The following is a 27,308-nucleotide window of genomic DNA, read 5'->3' on the forward strand; positions in this document are numbered from 1 at the left end:
GCCCTTGACAGGGCGGCTGGTGTTGATGAATGACGCCTCTTCGCCAGAAGAGGGAGACATTTCAGCGCACACAGTGGCACCTGGTGGTTCATATAGTCCTAATTTTACACCATTTCTTCTCTTAATAAGATCTGACAGAGAAACTATAACCTTAAAAATCCAAATGTAGCTTTTAAAAGAGCAAAAGATGGGAGAGTCATTCTTAACTTGTTGAATCCTTTCCACGTTAACTGATGGGCAGGCTATATGCTTCTATTAGAGCTCTGTAGGATATTTATTCATTGTCTGAGTATTTTGTGACACTGAGTGATGCCCAGCTGTTGTCGGGAATGAACCCTGTGGCCCTGCAGTCTCCCTCCTCTGTTCATGAGACACGCTGGCTCATGGGCATCTGAGCCTCATATGGAAATACCCTTCCCCTCCAGAAAGTCTGGCAGATGACTGGCAGTCCTGACTCCTGCTGGGGCTGACCTTGAGAAAGAAAACCAGCGGCGGTGTTGGTGGGTGAGAGTCATGCTGCGTTTGCTGCTATGGAAACTACTTTAAACTGGATTGTGCTGGAAAATATCAATTACTTTTTTTTAATCGTTTGTGTGAGCTGGACTCATACTTTATTGAATATTGTTACGGTCTGGGAGCAGGAGGGTGTGTGAGAGAAAATCACCTCTTCAATGCAGCTCTATAGTGTGTGATCAGGAAACACAGGAAATGAAACATAAGTAATTAACATTTCTGAGCGGGTAACTCATCACCAGAATGGGAACACGAGAAGAAAAACAAAGGCAGAAATACTTAACAGCATGTAATTTCCCAGCCAATTTAGGCTTTAGACACAGGCTCACATCAATAAACACAAAAACCACAAGAGATGTACAGCAATAACTTCTGTTATGATGATAATTCACAGTTGAGTCAGTATTATTCCCCTATATTTATCTGGATGTGTTACGGGTGATGTAACAAGTTCAGCAGGGTTAAAAGCCCAAAAAGTAAAACCAGATGCACGCTATTATGAATACCCTGTTTATCATGGCAACACTGGATTCCACTGAGTGCTACGGTCTTACTATTAGTTTTTTAATTTAAATTAAAGAGTCGCTTTGGTCTGAGACTGCATGAATGCCAGTTTTTGGCAAAGGTGACGCCTGTGACTGATTTTCTGTTTATGTTGTTTCGTTTTTACTGAGCTGAAATGTGGTGTCAAACATGATCTACGTCCAAGCTTACAGTAAACCACCTTCAAATGGCTCTAGAAGCCTTTTGATGAGTAGTTTGACTCAAACAGCAGCGTGATGTCATTTTCATTGTTCTTATGAAAGAAAAATTATGTTCCATTTATCATTTTTAGGCCAGGTCACAGTTTCTGTGTTTGGAAGCAAAAAATACAAACAGACTTTACACAGACAGACCAAACATCGGCCGTACTGGAATTCCTGTGATACAGCACCACATGAAAGAGGTAGCTGTACTTCAGCAGAGGAATTCCTGTGGTGATGAATGTGATCCTGGGATACATGTGTTGCGGTATTTTTGTGGTATTCTGAGATGTGCTGGCCCTTTCTGGATAATTTACCATAAGATGTTTGGTGAGCAGTCTTACTGTAAAAAGATTTCCTACGTGAATTCAAATACTGAAAGCTTGCTTGTCATTGCAGGGAAGTTAATCTGATTATATATCCTTTAACAAATAACTGAGGTTTGTCTTTGATTGGTGGCAGTGATGCTGAAGGGTAAAGCAGCTATTTTGGAAGGTAAATGTATTTGCTTTCTTGTTACATGTACCTACATCTAAATACCTGTTAGCTTAGAGACAAAGAGGCTCAGCTGGTCTGTCAGACATATTTAGTTTAATCATTTCAAAAACTCAAGGATCAACAATCTGTTATGTTATGAAGGGTTATGTTTTAAACTTTTCAGCAAGTAGCAGCTAACAAAGATTGTCTTCCTAAACCAAACCAATCAAATTGAATAAAATGAAGATAACACTCAAAGTCAGTTAAACTTCAGGGATGTCAATCTGTTCAGTTAGGAAGCAGAAACCTTCATGTGCTTTGGTGTAAATGAAAGTGGCAACAGGTGCACTGAAGAGGCAGCAACAAGACAACCTGCAGAAAGGGAGTGATTTGGCAGATGGAGGGCACAGACCATAGGAAGGACCATAGGAAGCTGCACGGGGCTGTAGAAGGCCATCGACCCGGCAGCATGACTGCTATCTGCTCTTTTGTGTGAGGAGAAACAGGAGGCACTGCCAGAACTCCATGGAATTACCTCTCCGTACATCCATCTGTGTTGTTGTAAGATTTGTTGTGTCTCACAGCACAGTCACAATAGTGTGGAGGATATCAGGAAGAGAGCTGGACAGGGCCATAGAAGGCCAATAACCTGGCAGCAGGAGGAGGCACATGGAACCAGAGCTCCATGAAGTGACCTCCAGCAGCCTACTCATGTGCATGTGTCAGGTAGCAGTAGGCTAACAAATATTTTTAATTTTATGCACAAACACAGTTGGCAAAATATTTTTTATTGTAGCTCTGGAAGCTTTCTCTGGGAATGTCACCTGTTCTAAGCGTTCCAGGTTCACTTTTTGTGTTGCCACATGTCATTCAAATCTTTGGGCAACACTTTTTGGATCATGCAGAAATCATCAGCTTTTTACACTGTGGTCATTTTTTTTTTTCAGATTTAAAATCTTTGCAACTCAACGACTACATTCTCTGTTATTAATGCATTCCTGAAAGCTTAAACAAAAAACTATGCAGGTTAAAGTTTTGGCATAAATCACGTGACAGGTGATAAAAATGCCACTCAGCACTGCATAAAGTGGAACTCTCGGTCACCTTATACCAGGCAGTGTTGAATAACTGAGCCACAGCTGTGTTATAAAATGTCTTGTAGATTATTTTACAATTTTTCAAAGTCCTTTCAAGCAGGACTGGTGCATTTCCCCCTGCATATCCCGTCCCTTAGGTTTGCACATCAGTCCCATTCTCTTTGTCTTTTCTCCTTCATCCCTTCATCTAAAAACATCTCCAGTCCCTTCATGGCTTCAGGCCCAGAATACAACTTTCTCTGTTTTCTCAGTTTAGCCTAATCTCACTTTGCTTGGACAGTTCATCAGCATCTTTCAGCGAGGCCAAACCTAAAAACGACCCGGGAGAGCCGAGGTGATGCCCGAGCAGAAGAAGTAGAAGTGAAGAGAGACTCGCTAATGCTGGTGGAGTGATTTGAAGACAGCCGTGACCGTTGGATGGGAGCACGTTCAATACTTAAGCACTGAAAGACCGGCGTGAAAAATGGAGAAATGAAAGACTTACATAATAGAGTCTGGTATGTAACATCATACAGTGCAGATGTCATGTTATCTTCTCTGCCTATGTTTCCCTCGATTAAACCTCAAACCAAGACTTTTGCTTCCACCTGGGTCATGAAGCTGACATCTTATAGCAAAATTTTATCACCCATCTTGTATTTATCAGACGTGAGTGCGATTCGCTCTGATCACATCGTACAGGAATGGCAGCTACTTCCACCAGCCCACATGTTTCATAACAACCACAGCCCAAAGCGCCCTGACGGGCCCACCGTCCTCCGGGCATTCTGTGTACAGATTGAAATCATAACAAACCTCTTCCTCACAGAATCCCACCACATGACTTCATTCTGGGTGTGGGAATTATGGCATCCAATCAAAATAACCTTCTCATGACCTCAGTTTGGCTAGAGCTTCTTCTCCGATACTACATGGAGAGGAATGACTTCATATGTGAGGAGGAAGAGGCCTGTCAAACAAAGCCCATTTGTTTTTCTTTGCGCTCATTCATGCTGATTGTCACAAACAAGGATGAGAAAAAGTTAAAAGCTTTGGGTTAGCTGCAGAGCGCGTGCAGGTTAAGGTGATTTTGCATCTTCAGATAGGCCGCCTGGAGAAATGATTCATGACAACAGAAGTAAAGGAATCTGAAGAGGCAGAGAAGTGTATGCATGGGTTTATGTCCGCTGCAGCAAGGTTTCACTTTATGGAACAAAACATGACATCAGCACCACGCCCAGATAATCCAGCAACTGCTACTCCTGAACGCAACTGCTCTGACAAACAGGGAGTGAATGCATCAGTGTCCATCTGACATAACTCCTCAGGGAGTACGTGAGTCTGTTCGCCGCTGCCTCTTTTGTTTGCTTTGGTTTCCACGTAGAGATAAGAGCGTCATTATGTGCACCGAGCCCTGCCCTTTGGTGACCAGACAGGACTTTCACTTTAGTAACAGAAAGACGTAGACCGTCATGCACTCCCATGACTCCTGGTGCATCACCCGTAACTGTGATTTGAAATCTTTAAACTTTCTGTCCTGGTCAGACAAGAAAGCAGAGGAGCTCTGGGTTTATGTTTCTGTTGGCAAAAAAACTGAAGAATTTTCCCCGGAGCATTACCATCACTCACTGCTGATCTCTGCCATGGGTCACATGCAAAGTGCTTTCACTTCACTGTTTACATTATCATAATTTACACGCATGCAGAATAAAGGACAGTTTATGCTCCTTACATTAGCGTATATGATATCAAATCTGAGAGCATATACTGGACTACTGCTGGCAGAATATTACAAAACCATCTGTATGAGCCGTGATGAACTGTAGCATTGAAAAGGAACCATTATGTCCTTAATGTGATGTACTGTTTCGAAAGGAGAGACAAGATGAGATTTTGCAAATATTTAAATCTAGTTTTACTGCTTAGATATTTTACAGTTAAGACACTACAAAGTTTTAAAGTTCAGTGCAGAGTTAAAAGAGCTGCTAGACACCTTTCATTTTGGCATTTCCTTTTCATTCAACAGGTCACATCTGTCTTCGTGCTTGATTCTAGAGTCAGGTGCCCTTTTCATTTTCACCTCCTGTTGGGGATCATGCATTCCTCTTCCCATCCTCTTCATCTTCCTCCATCCATACTGCTCCTCTTCTCTTGCCTGGCCCCATCTCCAGCATCCCTCTCCCTGGATGTCCTCTGCCCAGATCCAAACCAGCTCAGACTCACCTATTTCTTTGTCTCTAAGCCTTCTATCCTACGCCATGTTTTACTTATTCTTTTTCATCCTCGCAAATCAGTGTGGCAAGAAAATGTGCCACTGGTGCCGGGCTTTTATAACCAGTAAAGATGCACAGTTCCCAGCAGTAATGAGCTCTTCAGTTATGATCTAAACTACATGGACTAAACATGTTGTCTTTGCTTTTCAGTATATATTAGATTTATGCTGGACTTGAGAGCGAACTAACCCACATATAAAACAGGTAGGTGAACCAAGGTTAGGTGTGTTTATACTCACTCTGACTCAGCAGCACCCTGGCAGCAGCTCTTCCCATTGATGCAGAGCACAATTACTGCACCTCAGATTCAGCTCGCCTCCCTAAATTAGATTGTTTTCTGCAACCAGGGCCAAAAAGACAGCCTGGCTGCCAATGTCCTGGAGAGTTTGGCCACGCTCAACCATCCCAAGACGGCAATTGGCGGTTACTCGGACCACTGTTAGGGCTTGGGTGGCTGCTGTCACTGGACTTTCCCAGCCTGTGAGAATGGCACAGCACTGTTCAGCTGTCACCGAGGGTCAGCGGGGAGAGTTTGCTCTCTGAATGGCCGGCCAAAACATCTAGCATTCAGCTAGCCTCAGCTGCTAGTGGCCCCCATGCTGGCAGCAGTGGATGAGTTAAATATAGAAGTATACTTCTGGCTTTTGTGACTCTGGTGAAAAAGCACAGAGAGGGACGATGGTGGATGTGGCTTGGAGAAAAGATCTGGCCCTGTGACAAAGGACATCACAGTCCACCTCACCGGGCAACGGCCTCTTTCAGACAGAGCGGGAAGAGAATAGCGCCTGCCCCCCTCCACACACGCACACACACACGCACACACGCACGCACACACACACACACACACACACACACACACACACACACACACACACACACACACACACACACACACACACACCGTGCTCATCAACTGGCTTCTTGAAGGGATAGGAGGGAAAGAAAATGAGAGGTGTGTGCTAGCCTGCTATGTGAAACAGAGCTGGATAGGCTGTGGGAGTGAGAGAGGGCGTGTGTCTGTGTGTATCTGTGTGTGTGAGAGAGAGAGGGAAGTTACAGTCCTCTGTTATTGCTCTCTACCATTCCCTTCTTGACCCGACGACCTAAAAGAAGAGAGGCAGGGAGCGAGTGAGAGAGCAGGGAAGCACACACCACCAGCGGACCACACAAGCCAGAGGATACGAGTGGACTCTGTATTTCCTTCTTGCCTTTTATTATTTTTGATTCTAGGATTACTTGCTGTGTTTACTAACTGGTTAAACATTCTGGAAACATCAGAGCGGCAGGTGAGTGATCATCTCTTACATCTCTCATGCTGGAGAAACCCCCCCCCCTGCTATTTAGAGGGAAAGAGCCAATGACAAACATGCGGTTCTAGCAGAGTGGAGCTTATCAGCTGTTCTGCTTTCAGGCTGTAGTGAATGAAACGGCTGAGTGCAGGTGCTGCTGCTGCTTGGCTGTCATCAGTTTTATTGAGCCAGTAAAGAGCACTGGTCAAAAGAGTCTCCTGGCTTCATTTGTTCTGCAGTATGTGAATGAAAACACTATTCCCCACATTCCTGTGTGATTAATTCCAAATAATGTGCGTTTAAACATTCTGAATTAATTAGTCTGCGAGCAGACACACGACTAGTCTCTGTGCTGATAATGGAAATGCAGCACATTCGGATAAAAGAAAGTCATGAATCAAACATTTCTCAATGAATTACACGTTGTTACTGTGTGAATGAGACCATTTACCGTAAAGAATGTGGGGCTTTGCGTGTGGGAGGAAACACCCACAACACAGCAGGGCATGGTGGTTTATTGAGATATTGCAAAGAAATGAGAATGATATCGTACACATTCACACAGTCGACCTTTGCCCCCGACGTCTCCCACACGCGCCGTCTTCGCCTCCTCATGCAGCTCTCACTGCTGCGCTGCTTAGCATTAAGAAGCTTAGGCCCGACGAGCTGCAGCACGATGACATCTTTCATCTGGAATATTTATGGGATGTAATGACACCGAAATGAATTCCATTTCCATCACATGAAGTCACCAGCGTTTAGGAGGAGACACATGGCTCCTGCCAGTCGCTGTTTGTCAAGCCATACGTCAGCCTGTCTCAGCAAACTGAAAAGAAAAATGTGAAATGCGCCTCAGTCTCTTCAAGGCCAGCTCCCGCTGATGAGTCGAGGGTTTTCTTTCCTCCTTGAGTGTTCGAGACCGCAGCGCAGCCTCTCCCTTCCTGCCTTCCAGTGGTACCAGCCCTGCCTCAGGACAGAGAGACCCGGTGCAGAGAGATTGCTCATTAACATTTCTGTGCTTGTAAGTGAAGTGCCGCCTCTTTACTCCTGCACACTCTCAGGATAGCCTGTGAAATTCACCGATGGAAGGAGTTCTAATGATATTTCGTGGGTTATTGTTGGTAAAGCATACTTAAAGTTACTCTGTGGTCACACAGTCACTGCAGTGCTTTATTGTTATTCCTGCAGTGTTACTGTGTATGTTGCATGCTGCTGATGGAGAGGCTGAGCTCCTCCTCTCGCACTTAACCGTGACAGGTTGGGGCTGGAGCTTGATACTTCCTGTTAAAAAGACGTTTTTCCTTCCCACTGTTGCCAAGTGCTTGCTCATAGGAGGCCATCTGATTGTTGGGGTTCTCTCTGTATTATTGTGCAGTGTATTACCTTACAATATAACACTGTTGTTGTGATTTTACGCCATAGAAATAAAGCTGATTCAATTCGGGGTTGTTTTTAACTCTTTTTTCTTACTTTTACATATAAAACATACACAGACTTGGCCTAATATATAAATAGATATAACAGAAGCATAAAGGTTTCTAAAATAGAACAAGAACCCTGAACGTGTATTTTAATGCAGTACTTGAGTAAATGTACTCAGTTACATTTGGCCACTGTAGAAATTCAGTCAGCTGAATGAGCAATCAGAAGAGACAGATTTGTGACTGTAATCAGTCCCAGCTTGTTAATGGATCAGTCTTTGTGTAAATCAATAATACAGTCTCTGATTAACTGAAACTAAGCTGAGGCTGGGTCTCCGCCAGAGCAGCATTGATTCGGGCCGCACTAAGTGTGTCACCTCACGACATTACTTGAGCTCTATGTCACTTAAGATGTTTCTCATGCACAAGGTGACATAATTTAGCAGTGAGTACACAGTGGTACACATGACAGCATCTCATTGTTCCAGGATTAAACGTTGACACCGACACCACAGCACCCTGTAAATGTTGCTTATCATGATACCGTTCTTTATACTTGCATTGATATGCATTTGTACCTCTATCTTGTGTGTTCGTGTTCATATGGGCTAATTCATTTTATGACACGTGCACTAACAGAAACAGGAGGCGGAGCTTGTTCTGCCAGTAGCCGGTGTCTTTCCTGCGTGTCTGGGGGGCCTCAACAACAGCTGTCACCGACACATGCACAGCTACAGTCGTATAAGTGCCCCTGGTCTTGAATTCCAAAAATGCAGTTTAGTCACTTCGGGATGTTTCGCAGAACAGCGGCACTTATAACTCATGTGCCCTTCATTTAAAATAAGCCCAGAACTCCATGGCAACCCAAGATATTCTAAAGAGCACTTGATATGTTGTGGTCAGAATGGCGACGCATATGTGCTAAAAACAGGGGACTGGTTAACTGGCTGTTGGTGTTTAACGATAATAAGACGAGTGATGTCATTCATTAGGTTCGGATCTTTGGACCATGATGTGCCCGATCCGCTCTGGCATTAAATATGGATTGCATCAGGAGACATTTCAAATTTCACAGCTGGGAACAAACCTCACGACCCATTCTGTAAACTTTTTCCCTGTTTGCCAGTAGTGACATAGTCATGACTTTCCTGGTGATTTCCTGTGTGATAAGTTACACCAGCCTTCATCATTCCAGTGATATTACTGGTCAGGAGAGAACAAACCAGCATATACAGTAAAACATCTGAAGGCACCTTTAGAATGAAGATGACTGGCCTCTGTGACTAAGACAGGCCGTCTTTGTCCCTGAACCAATCACTCTGTAACTCCACACGTCTCTCAGTGAGTCAGAGCTCTTCTCTGACAGACGTGTTATGCTTTATTTTTGTCTCACCTGCAACAATGCTTTTCATTTTTTCCCATCTGTAAAAAAGGTAAACAACTGACAATGGCACCAGCACAAGACAATGCAAATGCTCACTTACAAACTTAAATGGGTAGCAGTTTGGAGATTTGTGGTTAGCCATGTGTTACATTATCATTCCGAGCGCTGCAACGTGTGATAGCTTAGGTTTACTAGAAGGCCAGCTGCATACTTTAAACTTTAAAGCTGAAATTTCTGCCCACTGTTTTCCCGTCCACACATATTTAATCTCTCTGACCTTTGGAACCTTTTTACCTCTGTTTTGGTCTCCACACCCTCCTCAGATAAAATATCTGGGTCGCTGAGTTGCTAAGCTCAATTATCATCTCCAACAACAGTTACTTTTACACCTTTGGTAGCGGTGACACATTTTTATCAACATTTTCTTTTATTATTTTAAACGATTAAAAAAGCTTCCAGCTGCTGTTGGTGTGACTGAAGAGGATAGTAGACGTAGGACAGAATGGAGGGAGGAGCCTTTGTGCCTGCCAGGTTTTTGTGATTGTTCTGCAAGTCGCCACCCTGGCATACAGCTGGTATCAACAGTGGCTCAAGAAGTAGAGTGGGTCACTTAGCAGTCGGAAGGTCGATGTTTAGTTTGCAGCTACTCCAGTCCAGTGTGTGTGCACAATTGTCAGACAAAGCTCTTAGGTATAGAAAACAGTGTTTGTATGAATATGTATGAAACTGGGTGAATGAGGTTTGCAGTAGAAAAGGACTTGGAGTGCTCAGTTAGAGTAGAAAAGCATCATATCAGTACCAGTCCAATTCCCAATAAATTCCAGAACTCTAATGGTTGGAGAAGAGCTGTAAGTTAGCACAAAAACACAGTTCTCTGAACAGCTATGAAAACATGTTATGGAAATCAAACAGACGTTTGATTTGTGCTTTAAGCTGACTTTCTAAATTCTCTCTCAGTTGCCCATTTCTTGCTCATCGCTGACTACAGCTGGCATTCAGAGGATTTTAGACAAATGGCCGAGCCCATGTCTCTTTCCCACGTTTGAATGTGCTTCATCCATATGTTGTCTTGCTGTTTCTATTCATAGCACACTCAGAACTTAATATCTTCCTTAAGAGAGGGTAAAGATGATAACCAGATCTAGAAAGATCTAGTTAGTTGGTGTTGGTTTACCGATGCTGCCGCTAGAGTTTAGCAACGAGAGTCAAGTGACTCTGAATAAATGCCGTTGCTATGGGAATAGTTAAAATGTGAAAGTTTATCATTGTGTTTGATAAACTATGTTTCTAATAGCTATGTCTAATCTAAGTGTGCTTCATGTGCAGCAGTGTTTATAATGCATGACCCAAATCTGAGCATGTTTCATCTCGCTAGGTTCGCCGGTGGATTTACACAGTAAGAGTGAATAAACAGCTTGAGTGAATATTTAACAAAGTGCCCTCACAACAACTCTCACGAATGTGTCCTGTTTTATAAGTGACTGATTAACGGCCTACCTGCGCTGAGTGTTTATCAAGCAAAGAGCGTGTTTGCTCTAATAGCAAAGACTTACTTAGAGAGCTACCTGCATTCTTCTCAGTTTGCTCACTCTTCAAGCTTCGGCTGGTTCCCATGAGGGGATCAGGTTAATGTGACATCAGGAGAATACTACAAGATGAAACCCACCACCTATGCTGACATTTTGCTCCAGTGTGCCATGCCAGCATTAGTTAAGTATTAATAGAAGCCATCATTACAGTAAGACAAGCTGTAAATGCTCGCGTTATGTGCACAAAATCTTTTTGATGGTTCAGTTTAACATTACAAGAAGAACGTTTATGAAAGCAGAATCTTTAAGGAATGTGAGTAAGTATCACTCCAAACTTTTTCTGCCAACAGAGTCTTTAGTTTTCCCAGGAAAAGACTGTTATGTAAAATTTGACCCGTGAAGGTCACCGGCCGTCTCGGCTCGAAGGCTCCGTCTCCCAAAATCCTGGAGCAGACTGCGGCTTTGTACCCTTGTATCCTCACAAAAGTTTCAATAATAAATGGATTGACTGGTAGCTTCGAAACCCATCCGCAGAGACGGTTTTGATTGGAGCTTTCATATCTTGGCAGGGCTGGTGTGTTTTTCTTGCTGCTCGAGCACGCTGTATTTTATCTGTGTTCTCTGGCAGAACTGGTACCCTGATGCTCTCGTGCAGTTCTCTCTCCTTTTTTGGTCATGCTGGCTTTGTGCTGTGAATACATCAAATCACACCGAATCAAAAAAGTAATTTTTCCTAAACCTTATTCATCACCTCCGTCCTCATCCGGCAGATTAATTTGGTTATATGCCAGATTTTTGCTACCAGGCCCAACCTCTTCCTTGCCATTTCTCTTGATACGAGCATCACATACAAGCTCAGTTTTCAGTAGCCTCGTGGCCTTATCATAATATAATTTTATTTCAGCTAACGGTGTCTTTAAAGGGAATATCTGCAAATGAACACACACAGGATGCAGGTAGTTGACTTTCGACCATCTTTTGTGCGATTGAGGGCTCGTATCTGCCCAAGCAGGCCAACCACTGGCAAATAAATGACTCATTTATTCAATAAGTTTTCAGTCATTTTCTCAAACTCTAACGCTGTGTGTAACCATAACATAATTAGTGTATCTGGCACAGGCTACAACATTATGCCTATTAAATTTTATTAGAGCGTGCTGGGAGCAAACATCATTCGGACTAAAGGTATACTGTAAGCCATAAAGTGAACATCGGTGCCGACCACTGATTAGATTTTACAGTTTCTTTTTATCACTTTGGAATGGAGGCACGTGCTTTGTTGGGGCCTATAAATACTCATGTGTGTGACAGCTGGACCTGCCCAAGCCTTGGGGCAGATATGGGTCCCACTTTAAATTTAGACTCAGGCCTTGGACTTGGGTTTTAGGATATTCTGTCTTATTACATTGAAGTACTGGATGCCGCACCATCAGTGATGATGGCTGAGATGCTGTGAGTGTGTGTGGACATTGTGACAGGTGGTCGTTGATCTTAGAGTACAGATTTACTGTCTGCATGCTCTCCTTTCTTTTCCATAATGACAAATGGGAATGCTTCACGGCAGGGAGGAATTCAGGTCATGTGACTCAGGAATCTAAGCTCGTCTCTCTGCGGAATTAAATTTGATAAAGACTGCAGTGACCAGTCAAGGTGACTCAAAACTGTGAAGACGGTGGGCTTTGATGACACATGACAGTTGTGTTCATGAGTTGCCTGTAATTGAAAAAAGGCCATGAGGATGATAAATATGTAGCAGTTTCAACAGCAAGATTTCAGATCACATGGAAAAAAACATGGTCAAATAGTCCAAATACTTATGGACTCTGCAAGAGTTGTTAAACTGTAATCAGCAAAGCCCGTGAAACTGTAATGATTTTATTATTTTCTGCTACCAGGAAGTGTTGGATATTACATGTCATCAGGTTGTGCGGCTGAGGAATGTTGGACTTGTTATAATAATAAATTAAAAGTTGATTTCTAAAGACAAATGCATTGTTCGTTGAGATATATTTAGTATTCGACCACTCTGTGCAGTGTTTTTTATGATCCGTGTTTTAGTTTTGCAAGAACCATTCATGTGAGGACACAGTTGTATATTTAGGTGGTGGAGGCCAAACAAGAGATAAAAGAAGATTGAATACTGCCTTTCACGAGGAGGATAATTAGTACTGTAAATCAGTGCTAAACTAAGTAGAAAATTATGTGCTATTTCCAAAAACCTAAATGAAAGGCATTAGCTGGTAGGTTTAAATAAAGTTTTGTATGTTTTACTCAAAGCCCTGCTTCAGATTGGTCACCTGCCCTGGGTGTGACCTGCCTCTGAGCCTGTAGTAGCGAGATGGGGTCCCGCCCCCTTTTAGGAAAAAGGAAATAGTCTTTATTCAGAGCTAAACATGATAAAACATATACGGTTGTTGTGAAGTCAAGTGAGCTGCATTTCAACAATGAGATCAGAATTATTGTTTGTGTTCTGGGCAGTTTGTCTGAAACCTTGTTTTGATTGTTTGTTTGTTTTACTTTTAATGCATTCTTACATTTTCCTCATATGAACACTGAATTTGACCTGAAGCTATTTTAATTCTTACATCTGTCAGCTCTAACTGCACTCGCCTGCCTTCTCTGCTGAACGATAGTAACACTGCAAAGTGAGCCGAGCTGTTACAGTAGCTGGATTTTCATGGCGTCGGCCCAGAAATTAAAAATAAACCATCACGGTCCTCACTCGGTGTCAACCATTTTGTCCACGGTACTTAGGAAATCTGCCAGAGTCATTTACAGCACTACACATGTTTCCGTGTTTCGTCACGCTCGTGTTCCAGAGGTGGTCATTTTAATGCCCTTGACCTCTGGGCATCATTCAGAAACCCTGGCACAGTTTGAATGGTGGACCCAACACTATCAGCACTCGTGCACACTGCTGCACCACAACACTGGAATGAACGTTAGCGAGCCTACAGCTGAAACTAATAGGTATGAGCAGGAAAGAAGGCACCGCCATTAATCTCCAGTTAAGAACCAGATCTCCTCGGAGCCAAAGTGCACTCTCTGAACTCCGAGATAAAGGATGCACTTAATGGGTCCGTTTGTTGGATTTTTTTTTCCTCTTTATTTGAACTGAGAGATGCTGCCACTGTTATCTTGCACCCCAATTTTCGTGCATGGGTGTTTTTCCCCGAAACAAGTGGGATTCAAAGAGATCGGCTTCAAACGTCATTGGAATTCACTGCAGTCTTGACTTTGGTGACCTTGATTACTGAAGAAGATAAGCATTTCTCTTGATGTGAAGCAGCAGTTTGATAGACTCTCTTTCAAACTTCTCGAAATTGTATAGAAAATCTAACTGAGCTTTACTTTTTTATCAGGTTGGACTGATGCGCATAGTTACTGATGTTCCAGTAGAACATATGTGTGAATTCTATGGCACACTTCCATGAATGTGCCTCAGAGAGAAGTCCTGACAGTTTGGACGGCTTATTTAGAATGATTCAGAGGTCAGGGTGATATGACATCACTGTGGTCTTACAGGGGGACTATGGGTGCTCAGGGTGCTTTTCTGTTTGTAATTATAAAGAGCTGCTGATGTCATATCTGAAACCGATCACAAAGAGCGCTCTGTGTCTCAAGGCCGTTCGTACAGAACGTGAACACACACACAAGAACACGCACAAACACGTTTTCACATTCACAGAGAAACAAACTTCTCTTCAGTTCTATCTCTTAACATTGTTGGTTGTTGTTCTCGTGTGTGGAGTCGGCACGCTCCCAGCCTGAGAACTGGTTAAAGGTCTTTGCACCCAGCTTTGTTTTAGCATCACAGAAATGTGGAAATTTTGATGTCACATTTTTGCCATTTTTTGTAACTAATTTAACCTCCTAAGATCCGAACTCTTCCACAGCATGCATTTTAAATTTTCTTTGATATTTGGTCTGATTGGCACCTGATGAATGTAAAAACAAAGAATTACCAGATATTTTTTTTTTTTACTTAATTTTTGTTTCTGAGAAAAATGAGAGCCACATATGAGGACATTTGTTTGAAATTTCAATAGAACAGTGGCAGCATAATGTCCTCGTAAGTGGATATCAGGCCCTTGTAGAGCAAAATGTAGTATTTTGGTCTAGACAACCCAAAATGTGACGTCCACGTGTGTGGATGCCAGGTCCTAGGAGGATAAATATAAATTAGTTTGTGTATCCATGTCCTCCAAAAGTTGTAACCACTGCTGTCATAACTTTAAAAAAATTGATATTAACTGAAAAGGGTGGCAGAGTGGCTCAGTGGTTAGCACGGTCACCTCACAGCACCAAGGTCCTGGGTTTGAATCTTTCTCTGTGGAGTTTGTGTGGATTACTGAGAAGCCACACTGGCTGTTTAGTTCATTGATTATTCTAAATTGACTGTAGCTGTGTCTCCAACCTTTGACAACCCTGACTCACAAATACAAACGAACTCATGCTGCGCACAGACTCAGTTACAAACTACTTTTAAATTATTTAAAACATTCAGAAATGACAGCAGAAGTTGTGAGGCAGTGATATAGTGTACTGTACATGCACTTCTACCAACACTCACCCTTATATGCCTTTGTGATTTTGGGACTCTACACACACACACACACACACACACACACACACACACACACACACACACACACACACACACACAGGTGGGTAATTATTGATATTCACTCCAGATTACGGATGTTAACAGAATACATGTTCATCCAGTTTTAATACAAACACAATGATTGTGCTTGTGTAGGTCAGAAGGTCTGTTAATGTGAACAGGAATGGAAGCCAAACTCAAACAACACACTCCTGAACCAAAAATATCTATGAAAGGAAAAATATGAATGGTAGTGGGATGCAAGAAAAAGTAGAATAACCAAATAGAAGGCTGAATTAAAAACAGAGAAACCTGTTCCTTCTCTCCCTGGTTCAGGTAGGATGAGATCCAAAAGCAGTGGGGTGGACACCCCAGCCAATGGGGTACTTGGAGTTCCACAGGGTGACCAAGAACAGGAAGTGAGCCTGCCTGTGAAGACCCTGAAGGCCAAAGTCCAGCAGAAAGATGGTGAGGAAACAGTGGAGGTCGAGGTGATCTCTGACAAACCGTTGGATTCCTCCAAGGCTGGAGATAAAAGACAGAACATCATGGATCTGTCTAAAGAGGATTTGCTGACACTGTTGGGAATCATGGAAGGAGAGATTCAGGTGGGCTAGGCATTGTTTCCCTTTGTGTTTAGCTTTCTGTATGTGATCTGCAGCTGTAAGCAGGACAAGTGCAATGATAAGAGAAAAGGTGGACGAGCGCAGTACCTGAACATTATTGGCTTGAGTAACTGCAAGTTTTGCACAACAGCTCTCTCTTGTGGTTTAAAATGTAACATACCAGAGAAAACTGGCAACCACACCTAGACTTTATCGAGTTGGTACTTTAGAGAACTCTGAAAGGTAAACTGGTGATCCACGAAGCAAAGACTAGCAAGTTTTTAACACCTTAAAAAACTGTAATGCACTGCATCATTTCTGTGTAACTTCAGGCCAGAGAGGATGTTATCTGCATGCTGAAGTCCAAACAGAGTTCCCCAGAAGCCCTTGAGTCACAGTATGGCTCCGCGGTCCCTGGCTCGGCCCTCCAGGCCCTTCAGAGAGACGGCGTCATCACAGGCACCAAACCACACAACCACAGTGTCTACCAGAAACCGATGGCTGAGGTTAGTAGGCGAGCGTCAGTCACAAACCCTGAGGGATGATCAAAATTACTTTTTTATTAACAGGCCTCAAGACCCTCGAAATCCAAGAAATCACAAGACAGAAACTAATAAAAGTAATGTTTTTGTCACCACCTGGCAGGAGGTTGTTGCTACAAAACACTTGGCATGTTGCACCACAGCAACTGGAATTATTTGTTTCTGTGTGTCCCCGTTCGTCTTTGCCGTCTCAGCTGGAGCGTCTGCAGGAGAAGCACAAGGAGACGTACCGGCGGATGCTGGGTCAGCTGCTGCTCGCAGAAAAGTGCCACCGGCGAACGATCCACGAGCTGGACACAGAGAAGAGGAAGCACGCCGACTACATGAACAAGAGCGACGACTTCACCAACCTCCTGGAGCAGGAGAGAGAAAGGTGAGGAGGTCAGGAAAGGAATGCAAGAGCCAGTGGCTGTAAAATTGCAACACCATTATCTGAACCTGGACACTGTTTAGCTGCCCCGCTATTTTAAATCATTTGGTAAATAAGGTTTGAGAGAAGCACCTACAAATATATTCATTTAACAGAAAGCAATATGCACATAAAGTGAAAGAAAATGGTGTACAGAAAGTACATTTATTGCTGTCTCACTGCAAACATCATGTGATGCTTGTACAGAATTATACAGGTATGAGAAGTAAAAGGAGGAACTGTGAAGGAGAACCTGGTAAAAGCAGCAGGGGAAGAAGAAGAAAGCATAAAGTGCAGTTCCAGTGTAGTCTATAAAGCCAGTACATGCAGTGGCTTAAGGGAGAGTCAAGGGAAGGAATGCTTGAAAAACATCTCAGACTGCATGAAAGATGGCTTCATCGAACCTGTGACGCAAGCGAGAGGGGAGAAGACAGGGAGGTGCCGCTTACTGAATGATAACCTCGCATAGCTTTGTATGCAGGGGAGAGTCAAGCAGCTCAAGGAAAGAGAGGCCAGAGGCAGAGTGGACTTGGACTGCTGTGGGAAAGACACAGGTCAGGTATCGAGAGAAGAGGACACAGAGCCATGGGGTGGAAGAACAGCAGGAAAGACAAGCGCAGGGCTAAAGGACATGTCAGAGCTTCATTGCTGAGGTTGTGACACGGGCTCGCAACCTCAGAGCGGCTGCATGGACACACAACACGGGAGGGGAGATGGTTAAATTCTGTGTGTCTAGAAGGCTCATAGAGATAAAGCAAGCCTGTATGAGGCATGGGAGAGAGAAGGCCCTGCTAACTGCAAACACTCTCATATAAAAGGGTTTAATTGACTGTTGGTTGTTGGAGATTATTTTTTTTGTTATTGTTTTGTTGCAGCTTCCACAAACGGACAGCGATGCATAATTAAAAGCTATGTGCACTCATAGTTTGCAAAATAAAAATAACAGCAAAATATGTGGATGACATAATCATCTATAAGACAGACTGGAGCACTTATGTGGCAATTTTTAATGACTGTGAAAAAGTTGCTTTAAAACTGCGACATTACCTCTTCGCACGGACACACACACACACACACACACACACACACACACACAGCTGGGAAATAAACAGCTGAATTACCTACAGAAACGACCACCTGCAGTAACCAACCACTGTGGCCCGCCCCACAGTTTGAAAAAGACTAATCTAAAGTAAATTTATGTGAAATTTGCTACTTTAATCCAGGGATAGGCAACTCCAGGCCTCGAGGGCCGGTGTCCCTGCAGGTTTTAGATGTGTCCTTGATCCAACACAGCTGATTCAAATGGCTAAATGACCTCCTCAACATGTCTTGAAGTTCTCTAGAGGCCTGCGAATGAACTAATTATGTAATTCAGGTGTGTTGACCCAGGGTGAGATCTAAAACCTGCAGGACATCGGCCCTTGAGGCCTGGAGTTCCCCACCCCTGTTTTAAACAGAGCCCTAGTGAAAGAGTGCACACAACCAGCTTAAACTGCAGGTATTTCATGAGTTTTAGCAACAGTAAAGAGGGACTGCTGACCTGTCTGTGTTGTACCCTGCTGTGTTAGCTGGACTGGTCGAGCTCTTCTGTGTTGCATAAGCAGGGGTCTCGAACTCCAGTCCTGGAGGGCCGGTGTCCTGAAACTTTGCCATGTGTCCCTGTTGCAACACACCTGAATACAATTAGTAGGTCATTAGCAAGAGTATAGAACTTGACTGCATGCTGAAGTGGCAACCCCTAACCCTACTCAAGTAAATGTAAGTGTTTGGAAAAAATTACTTCTAACAGTACTTTTATTGCACCTTGTTCATTCACTCATGAGCTGCTGTAACATGAATCAAATGGCTGAATTGTCACCTCAGCATGCAGTCACGTTCTACAGGGTCTTGCTAATGACATACTAATTGTATTCAGATGTGTTGCAACAGGGACACATGGAAAAGTTTCAGGACTGGAGTTCGAGACCCCTGGCATAAGCATTGAGGTACATAGGTAGTGGTCTCACCCTGACCACACCTATAAAATTGTGCGTCTTTACCACCGATATGAACCAAAGGAGTCTGCAAATATTCAAATGAGGTTATTGTAACATTTCTGAAGAAAAACAACTAATTGATATTTGTTTAGTTGTTTGAGTGACATTCCACAACTTTACTGCAAAAGAATCTGATCTGAAACTTTATAATTAATTGAAAGAGATAAGGATAAGTGAAGTTTAGCTGTAAGTGCTGTGGTTGGTAATGGCGACCAAATCATAACTAAACGGATTAATTTACTTCTACTCGATCATTTGTTGACCCCCATCTCATGCCAGGTGGTTTCCAGCAGGTTCCTTGGCTCGCACACATGGCGGCCTCTGTCACCCCAAAGAGAGCGGAGAGAATGAACTCTGCCAGGTCTTTACTGTCAGCACCTGCACGTCTCAGATTCCTCTATTTGCACCATACGAGGATACAAAGCACAGGGATGCAGAAACAGCTCAACTCTAGGAGGAAATGTAACATGTCCGTGGTATATTCATTAAAGAGACAGCCTGAAGGAGCTCGCAGTAAAGCACACGCAGTGTTATTCTTCACTAATTTACATCAGTTTTGTTTAGCCGGAAGTAAAACTTCCGATTTTGTTTTTCAAATCAAACTTGCACTGAGAGATGGGACAGACGTTTGCTGTTCACACATTAGCAGGTTTTTCCCTTACAATTATGGAGTTTTTACTCACTAAAGCTTTACCTAGGAAGTGAAAAAAAATTAGCCAGGGGCTGGAGGGGTTAACATAAAGGGGAAAAACCGATTTAAAAGAGCACATGACACAAGTGCTAACAGCTACACAAAAACATGCAAACAGACAGTCATTCACTCTCTCAGGTGAGATGGAAGTGTGTCATTATCTCATCCTTATGGATGTGATCTCCTCCAGCCATCTAGGTGAGAGTGAAGAGAGAGAAGTCAAACGCTCTTGTGCCAAACACCTTGAGGAATGCAGAGAAGACGCTCCTTCAGACTGGCAGCCATCAGCGATTAACACCCTCTCAGACAACAAGTAATTTATGTGTCAAGATGTTAAATATTTCAAGTGGCACCTAGGAATGTGTTCAGACTGACGGAGGAAGCAGCTCCCACTCCTGACGGGAGTTTCAAAGAGTGCAAAGTCACGCACACAAAATGAAGACTGGCCTCCGAACTTAAACTGTTTGTCGTTATCGAGCACACGCTGTGTGCTCTCCTTTAACACCAAGTCAGTGTGCACAGAGCTCAGGCTCTGTACCTTTTGGCACTTGTTTTCTACATCCATCTTCATCCTACTGACACAGGCTTATGGATCACACACGCTTTTACATGGACGCAAAGCAATTTCTTGCAAAGTTGAAACACAAGCTAGAAAAAAATGACCTTTTGTAAATGTAAAAAGTTAAAAGAAAAAAGCTGTGCTTCATAGAAACAGTAACACAAACACTTGTATTTTCCCATTTTGGACACTGTACACCACAATTATTTCTTTCTTAGTAACAGTAAACTAGAAATCTACATGACTTGGCCGCTAGTGCCAAACCCCTCTGACATCATGACTCTGACCTTTGCATGAAAGTAATTTTAGAGTTCCAGTTTCTAGGGTGTCAGTGACTTCTGACTGTGTAAGTATGAAATTTTATGAGCTACACTTTCACATGTGGACGGCCTCTTTGTACAGTAGCCAGGTATGCTAATCACACTTGGCAATGGAAGCTGCTGGCATTATGAATCAATGTCGATGTTTATCTACAAGTTCATTGGCAGACGTGGTTTTTTTAAACTGTGGTTTTGTTTAAATGATTAACTGTAGCTACACGGCCCCACGCTGCAGTCTGGATGTAGCGCTTCGTACGCTTATTGCCATGTCTCTATCCTCCCATGTCTCCATCACCTCAAGGGAGGCATCCAACTCTTCCATATCTGGTTTCCTCATCATATGTAGACTTTGCAGGGAGCCTCATTCATGTCCAGGTTCCCCTAAAGTGGAAGTACAGCAGACATTCTCTCTTGTACCAGTGAGCTCACAGCAGAGACATTATCCTGCACACAGGATGGAAAATGGAGCAACAATGATATAACTTTGAATGTGAGCCTCAGAAAGCATTAACACTGATTCTTTTTTTTTTTGGAGTAAACCTGGAAACATTTTAATAAAAAAAACCAAAAGTTATATTGGGCTAATCTCTATTTTTATAAAAAGCATTAAAACTGAGGGGAGCTTTGCAAAACACTGGTTCTGTGGAAGGGTCCCACCCCCTTCACAGTGTCTGAAGCAGAGCTCTCTCTCTCTCACTCACACTCTCACACCGCTTTACATGGATGAGGTGACATCACTCACTAGAGGTCCGCTGGTTCCTCGCAGTATTTATTCACCTTTCATTGCCCTCATGTCACGCCTGGAATGTGCCGGTGGAAGATTTAAGTGACAGGAGGTCTCTGCTACTCCTATTGCTGCTACTGTGGATTTTTGCACGGGCAGAACAGGGTTCATGTGCTACTTGTAGAGCATCAATAGTGGGTAAGTTTTAAATCTAGCAAGTTTCTGAGGTCTTGTGACCACATACATTTTGAATGGAGCTCATTTTGTATCTTTACGAGTTGTTTAAAACGCACAGTCATCCTTGTTGTGCTGATGCCTCTTCTAATTTGGTTTAATTTGCAATGCAAAAAGGTTCAGGTTGAATATTGTATTACAATATCCCCGGGAGTGTACAGGCAGGAACTGCAGCTGCATGCATTCTGCTTTGTATGGATTTTCTTCGAGCTGGAAATGAGAATGGACATGAGCAGCATAGAAAGGAGCTTAGAGAAAAGATGACTGCTTGGTGAGGGGGTGTTGGTGAAACTCAGTAGCAGTTTGTTCTCTTGTACTATCGCTTTGGCAGGATTGAAAATAGTAGGAATGTTGGAGTGTTTCATTCTGACAGGTTTTCCTCTTGATGCTCGTTTGGGACACTGTGGCATTAATTATGTGTTCTACCGGGACTGTGATTGATAATTTGTTGTTTTATCCGTGTTCTTTCTTGATAGCTTCAAGTGCTGGGCTTGTTTATACCACTTTTTGATTTACAGTGTGGAGTCAGTGCATAAAGTTTTAACATGCAGTCTTTAGTTTTAGAAAGTTTAGTTTTAGTTTAGAAAATGCCTGAATGAAAATGTAGGTGCTGGACTAACACATACAAAAGGACACTGAGTACTTCATTGTGTATTTCAAGTTTAAAGTCAGTGACCTTCCAGAATAATGCCCTTTCTTTTTTTGTTCCTTTCAGACTGAAGAAGTTGCTTGAGAACGAGAAAGCCTACCAGCTCAGAAAGGAGAACGAACACGCCAAACATCTGGCCAAGGTGCGAGAGGAGCTGGTCAAACTGAAGTCTTTCGCCCTGATGTTGGTCAATGAGCGGCAGCAGCACCTGGAACAAATAGACCAGCAGAGCCAGCGGGTCCAGGAGCTCAGCCAGCAGCTGCAGCAGCGTGAGCAGGCTCTAAGTGAAGCCAGGCAGCGTGCTCAGGAAGATGGACACAGGGTGCTGAGCCTCGAGGCCGAGCTTAAAGAGAAAGCCGACAAGCTCAAGCAACAACACGAAGAGATGAGTGCCAAGCTAGCTGGTCAGCAGCTTCTCAATCGTCAGCTAAATACAAAACTTTCAGGCCTCACGAATGAGGTCGAGGAGCTACAGGAAAGCAACAGAGCACTGAGGAGATCTGAGGAGGAACTGCATGAGCTAAGGGAGAAGATCAGCAGAGGGGAGTGTGACAACTCAAACCTGATTGCTGAATTAGAGAACTTGAGAAAACGAGTGCTGGAGATGGAAGGAAAGGATGAGGAGATTACTAAAACAGAAAATCAGTGTAAGGAGCTACGGAAGAGGCTACAAGAGGAGGACAATAAGAGTAAAGACCTCAGACTGGAAGTGGAGAAGCTCCAAAAAAGAATGATGGCATTGGAAAAACTCGAGGGAGCATTTAGCGTTAGCAAATCCGAGTGTGCACAGTTACACGGTGCTCTAGAAAAAGAGAAGGGCCTGACCAAAGAGCTTTCAGACGAAGTTGTAGCTCTCAAGATTCGTATGAAAGAGCTCGAGTCATCTGAGATAAAGCTGGAAAAGTCTGAGCTGAGCCTTAAGGATGACCTCAGTAAGCTTAAATCACTGACCGTCGCATTGATGGAAGAACGAAAGACCCTGATGGAAACAGCGAAGTCATGTGAGGAGAAAAAGGACGATTTAAGCAACATGGTCAAAGCTGAGCAGAGTAAAGTTATGGACGTGACAGAGAAGCTGATAGAAGAAAGCAAAAAGCTCCTAAAATTGAAATCGGAGATGGAAACCAAAATAGAGACTTTAACGAATGAAAAGGGGGAGCTTAGCACTAAGCTAGCTTATGAAATTGATAAAACTAAGGACCTTAGCTCTAAAGTCAACCAAATGAAAAAAAAGTTAGATGGATTTGAGCAAGCAGAAAAACTTTCTGGAAAGAATTCAGTGAAATGTGACATGCAGAGAACATCTGAGCCCATCAGCAGAGACGACAACAAAGTTAAGGAGCTGACGTTTGAAATTGAGCGCCTGAAAAACCGTCTCAAACAGCTCGAAGTGGTAGAGGGAGATCTCCTCAAGACAGAGGATCAGTACGACATGTTGGAGAAAAAGTTCATGAGTGAACAGGACAAAGCCAACATTCTGTCCCAGCAGGTGGAGGAAATGCGGACTCAGATAGCACGGAATAAAGCGATCGAGAAAGGAGAGGAGGAAAGCCAGGAGGAAGATCTACGTCAACGTTGCAAGAGAGAGGAGGCCAGAACCAGGGAACTGCAAGGCGACGTGGTAGCGCTCAAGGAGAAGATCCACGAACTCATGCACAAAGAAGACCAGCTTTCTCAGCTCCAAGTGGACTTCTCCGTCCTGCAGCAGAGGTTCTTGGAAGAAGAAGAGAAAGCCAAGAACATGAGCACTGAAGTTTTCCATCTCACCAAAGAACTGGAGATGGCTAAGCGTCAAAGCCGAGCGCTGCGACCCAGCTTGAATGGGAGAAGAATAGTGGACGTGGCGGTGACGTCCACTGGCGTGCAGACAGAAGCGTCATCCTCCGAGCCAGCAGAGGAGGATACCCCGGCTGGCTTTATAAGAAAGTCTGTTCAAGAAGAGAACCACATTATGAACAACTTAAGACAGAAGTGCCTGAAGAAGCCAGCAGAGAAAGGCAGTGCTGTTGAGCGTTCACCTTCATCTGGCAGTGATTTAGGTATCAAGAGATCTTGGATTCCCTGGATGAGGAAAAAGGACAACAGCCCTCAAGAGACCCACCTGGAGAAGCCACTGCACAATGGAGAGAGCTTCTCCTCTGAGCTGACCATGCCCCAGAAGCCAGGTCAGCCTTTCCACATCCGAGTGACACCAGATCACCAAAACAACATGGCAACTCTTGAAATCAGAAGCCCGACTGCTGGGGATGTTTTCTCTAGTTCTGCTCCCCTCAGCCCCAATCCATCTCAACCCAAATCCAGAATCACCATCATTCCCACCGGCACTGCTCCGACCCAGCGGAGAAAGTCCCCCGCTGTGTCTCAGGGCCCCGAAAGGGCCAAGTCTCCAGTCACTATCACAGCTATATCTAGAGCCAAGTCTCCAGAAACCAGCCGAACCTCCTCCAGTAACTCAGGAAGACCCTTGTCCCCTGTCTCCATCATGACAGTGAGCACAGCTGTAGCGTGTGAAGCATCTGCCTCCCCAGAACCTCAGGAGATGACCATGGGCCGAGCTGTGTTCAAGGTTACCCCCGAGAAGCAGATGGTCCCATCGCCTGTACGAAAGGGTCACGGCAACACGAGTATCATCACCACGACTGACGATAACAAGATCCACATTCATCTAGGCAACAACATCGCCCCAAAGATGGTAGTCAGGCCAGTGGCTGCTGTCACAGAGAGCAAGGAAATGACCTTATCGACTGGGACAGTTTTGCGCTCGCCTCGTCAAATCACCACCACTACTACCAGGAGCACGCAGAGCAAAGTGATGAGCAGCATTACAATTTCTCCTGTTACGTCCTCCTCTTCCAGAACGACACAAGGCATGGTAAGTTTTCCTTCATCCAGCTTTGGATAATTCATGTTTTCTTTAAGTTGGATCAATTCTTTTCCTTACCTTCTTCATTTTCTTTTACATTTTTGGATCAAAGAGTTGATAGGAACACTCAAGCTGATAGCAGTTTTGTATTCATGGTAGACTGAGCTTCTTTTCACATCTCTGGAAATGGGAGATAATGCAGCAGTGTGTGTGGTGTTTCCCGGGACCCCTTTTACTCTGCTCTTTGTGGATCCGATGGGTAGCGTGACAGAAACGGGGCCATGTGCAGGTCTGAGAGCAGCAGAGATAATGAGGTGGCATTTTGCCACCCTGGTTTAATCAGGCTGTAATTTATAGTTGTTACACTGTGTTTACTGTTTACATTCACAAACAGCCGTGGCTCGGGGCCCTCCGCTCTCCGGCTGACACAAAACAGCTTGGCACTGAAACCTGGCCTGGGCGAGCACTCGCTCGCTCAGTGAAAGAACGAATAAATGTTTACATTTCTCATTTGTGCTGCTCTTTTAGCACATAAGATCAGTTACAGTGCACTAATTTACAATTCCTGTTTCCTGCATGATTTTTACCATGAATCCATAACTTAGTGTCGGTGTGGCTCAACTGTTTTCATTCTCCTGCCTGAGAAACTGTACTCTCTCTCTATTGTCAAACAGACCGGGCACGATGCCCAGCCACCGCGCTCAGGGCTGACCCGCATCCCAATGTCCAAGAGCCTGAAGACGGGAAAGGCTGCGCTGGGATCCCTGGGGGTCTCCGGTGGAGTGAAACTGGAGTCGCGGGCTGAGAGTCAGTCTATGAGGATAGAAGTTAAGAAATCCAGCGTGAATAGCAGTACTTTACAAAATGGAGGAAAAGCCTGAGAGACACAGTACCAAACATGTCTACATGGTGCTTCAGAGAGATTCATAGTAAAAGCTGTGGTGTTTGAGTACAACTCAACTATAGTTTACAAGGCATTTCTTTATTATTATTAAGCAGCAGATTGATTTTATACTTTTTATAAGGTATTTTCTACTTCTTTACTTCTTATTTGCATTTCTGCCATTTAGACTGAAACATATCCATGATATGTTTTGTTGTTTTTTACAGTGTGTTGTGATGGGCATTTGGGTAAGACTCTGCTGCTATCTTCTTTCTTGGGGTGGATATTTAATCTATAATGAGTTAATTTGTTTTATATTAGACACAAAAAGTACACAATTATGTGAAAATTTAGTGCATTTCTAAAGGATTTGTATTGAAAATATTGTAAATAAAAGTGATATTAGAGCAAAGTGTGGTGTGATCATTTATGCACACTTATGTTAACTGATCTGTGTACCTGCAGTTGTGACATTCAGGGCTTCTTGCCCGGGTCTGCATCCAAGGATTAAGGGAAATGAAAACATTCATTTCCTGTGCTTTACTTAAATATTTTTGGAATAACAAATATTCTGGTTGATTCCTGTAATATAAACAAAAATCTTTAAAAAGCAATGTGCACAAGGCCAGACAAAGAAAAGAATGAGACAGTGACGGTGCAAGGAGAAGAGGTAGTGAAGGTAGATGTGCTTAAACACCTGGGGTCAAGCATCCAAAGAGAGGTGAAGGAGAAACCTGGAACAACATTTATTATGATGATGTGGGAACAACACCAACACAACGATATCAGATCATCCGGAAAGCAGTGCCAGGGGTGATTTGTGACAAAAGGATAGCAGCAAGAGTGAAAGGGAAAGTTTACAAGATGGCAGTGAGATCTGCTGTGATGCATGGTTTGGAGATGGTGACACTGAAGAGTTTGAAGGTTTTCATTGGGAGTGACCAGGAAGTGAGGTTAGAGAGGTGAGGTTGAGATGGCTTGGACAGAGGAGAGATGGTGGATACACCTGACAAAGGATGGTAAATATGGAGCTATCAGGTATGAAGAAAGGAATAAGACAACAAAGAAGCTTCAAGGATGTAGTGAAGGAGGACATGCAGAGGTTTGGTGTGACAGAGGAGGATTCTAGCGACAGGGTGAAAGGGTGGCAGATGAATCACTGTGACAACCCCCAAAGAGAAGGAAGAAAGGCAGGTGGAGGAATGAGCTGGAATCTCCTCACGGTTCAGCACTAAAGATGGGGAAGGATCAAGAGGAACTGATGAAAGAACATATTTTAAAACTACTGTGTGTAATACATGAATGGTATATTGCTTTAACTTCAAAGCTTTAAATTCTTTTGCCTTGTTTTTTACATTAACTGGGCCAATCAATAATAAAAAGGACACATATAAAAATCTTTTAAAAACATGTGTAAATGTTCTGCGACTGAGAAAAAAGGTTAAAAACAGTCAAACATGTAGAGCCTTCATGTTAAAA

General features: G+C 43.5%; 1 protein-coding gene across 1 annotated transcript; it reads left to right on the forward strand.

The window, feature by feature from the left end:
- Positions 1 to 6,270: 6,270 nt before the first annotated feature.
- On the forward strand, positions 6,271 to 26,181 carry LOC134645182 (filamin-A-interacting protein 1-like). The gene is made up of 6 exons (XM_063498516.1): positions 6,271 to 6,368; positions 15,648 to 15,919; positions 16,249 to 16,422; positions 16,653 to 16,831; positions 22,150 to 24,955; positions 25,621 to 26,181. Exons 2-6 carry the CDS (start codon positions 15,653 to 15,655, stop codon positions 25,825 to 25,827), a joined length of 3,633 nt encoding a protein of 1,210 aa, XP_063354586.1. The 5' UTR covers positions 6,271 to 6,368; positions 15,648 to 15,652; the 3' UTR covers positions 25,828 to 26,181.
- Positions 26,182 to 27,308: the final 1,127 nt, after the last annotated feature.

This window comes from Pelmatolapia mariae, linkage group LG16_19 (genome assembly GCF_036321145.2).
Source record: "Pelmatolapia mariae isolate MD_Pm_ZW linkage group LG16_19, Pm_UMD_F_2, whole genome shotgun sequence".
Classification (NCBI taxonomy): Eukaryota; Metazoa; Chordata; class Actinopteri; order Cichliformes; family Cichlidae; genus Pelmatolapia; species Pelmatolapia mariae.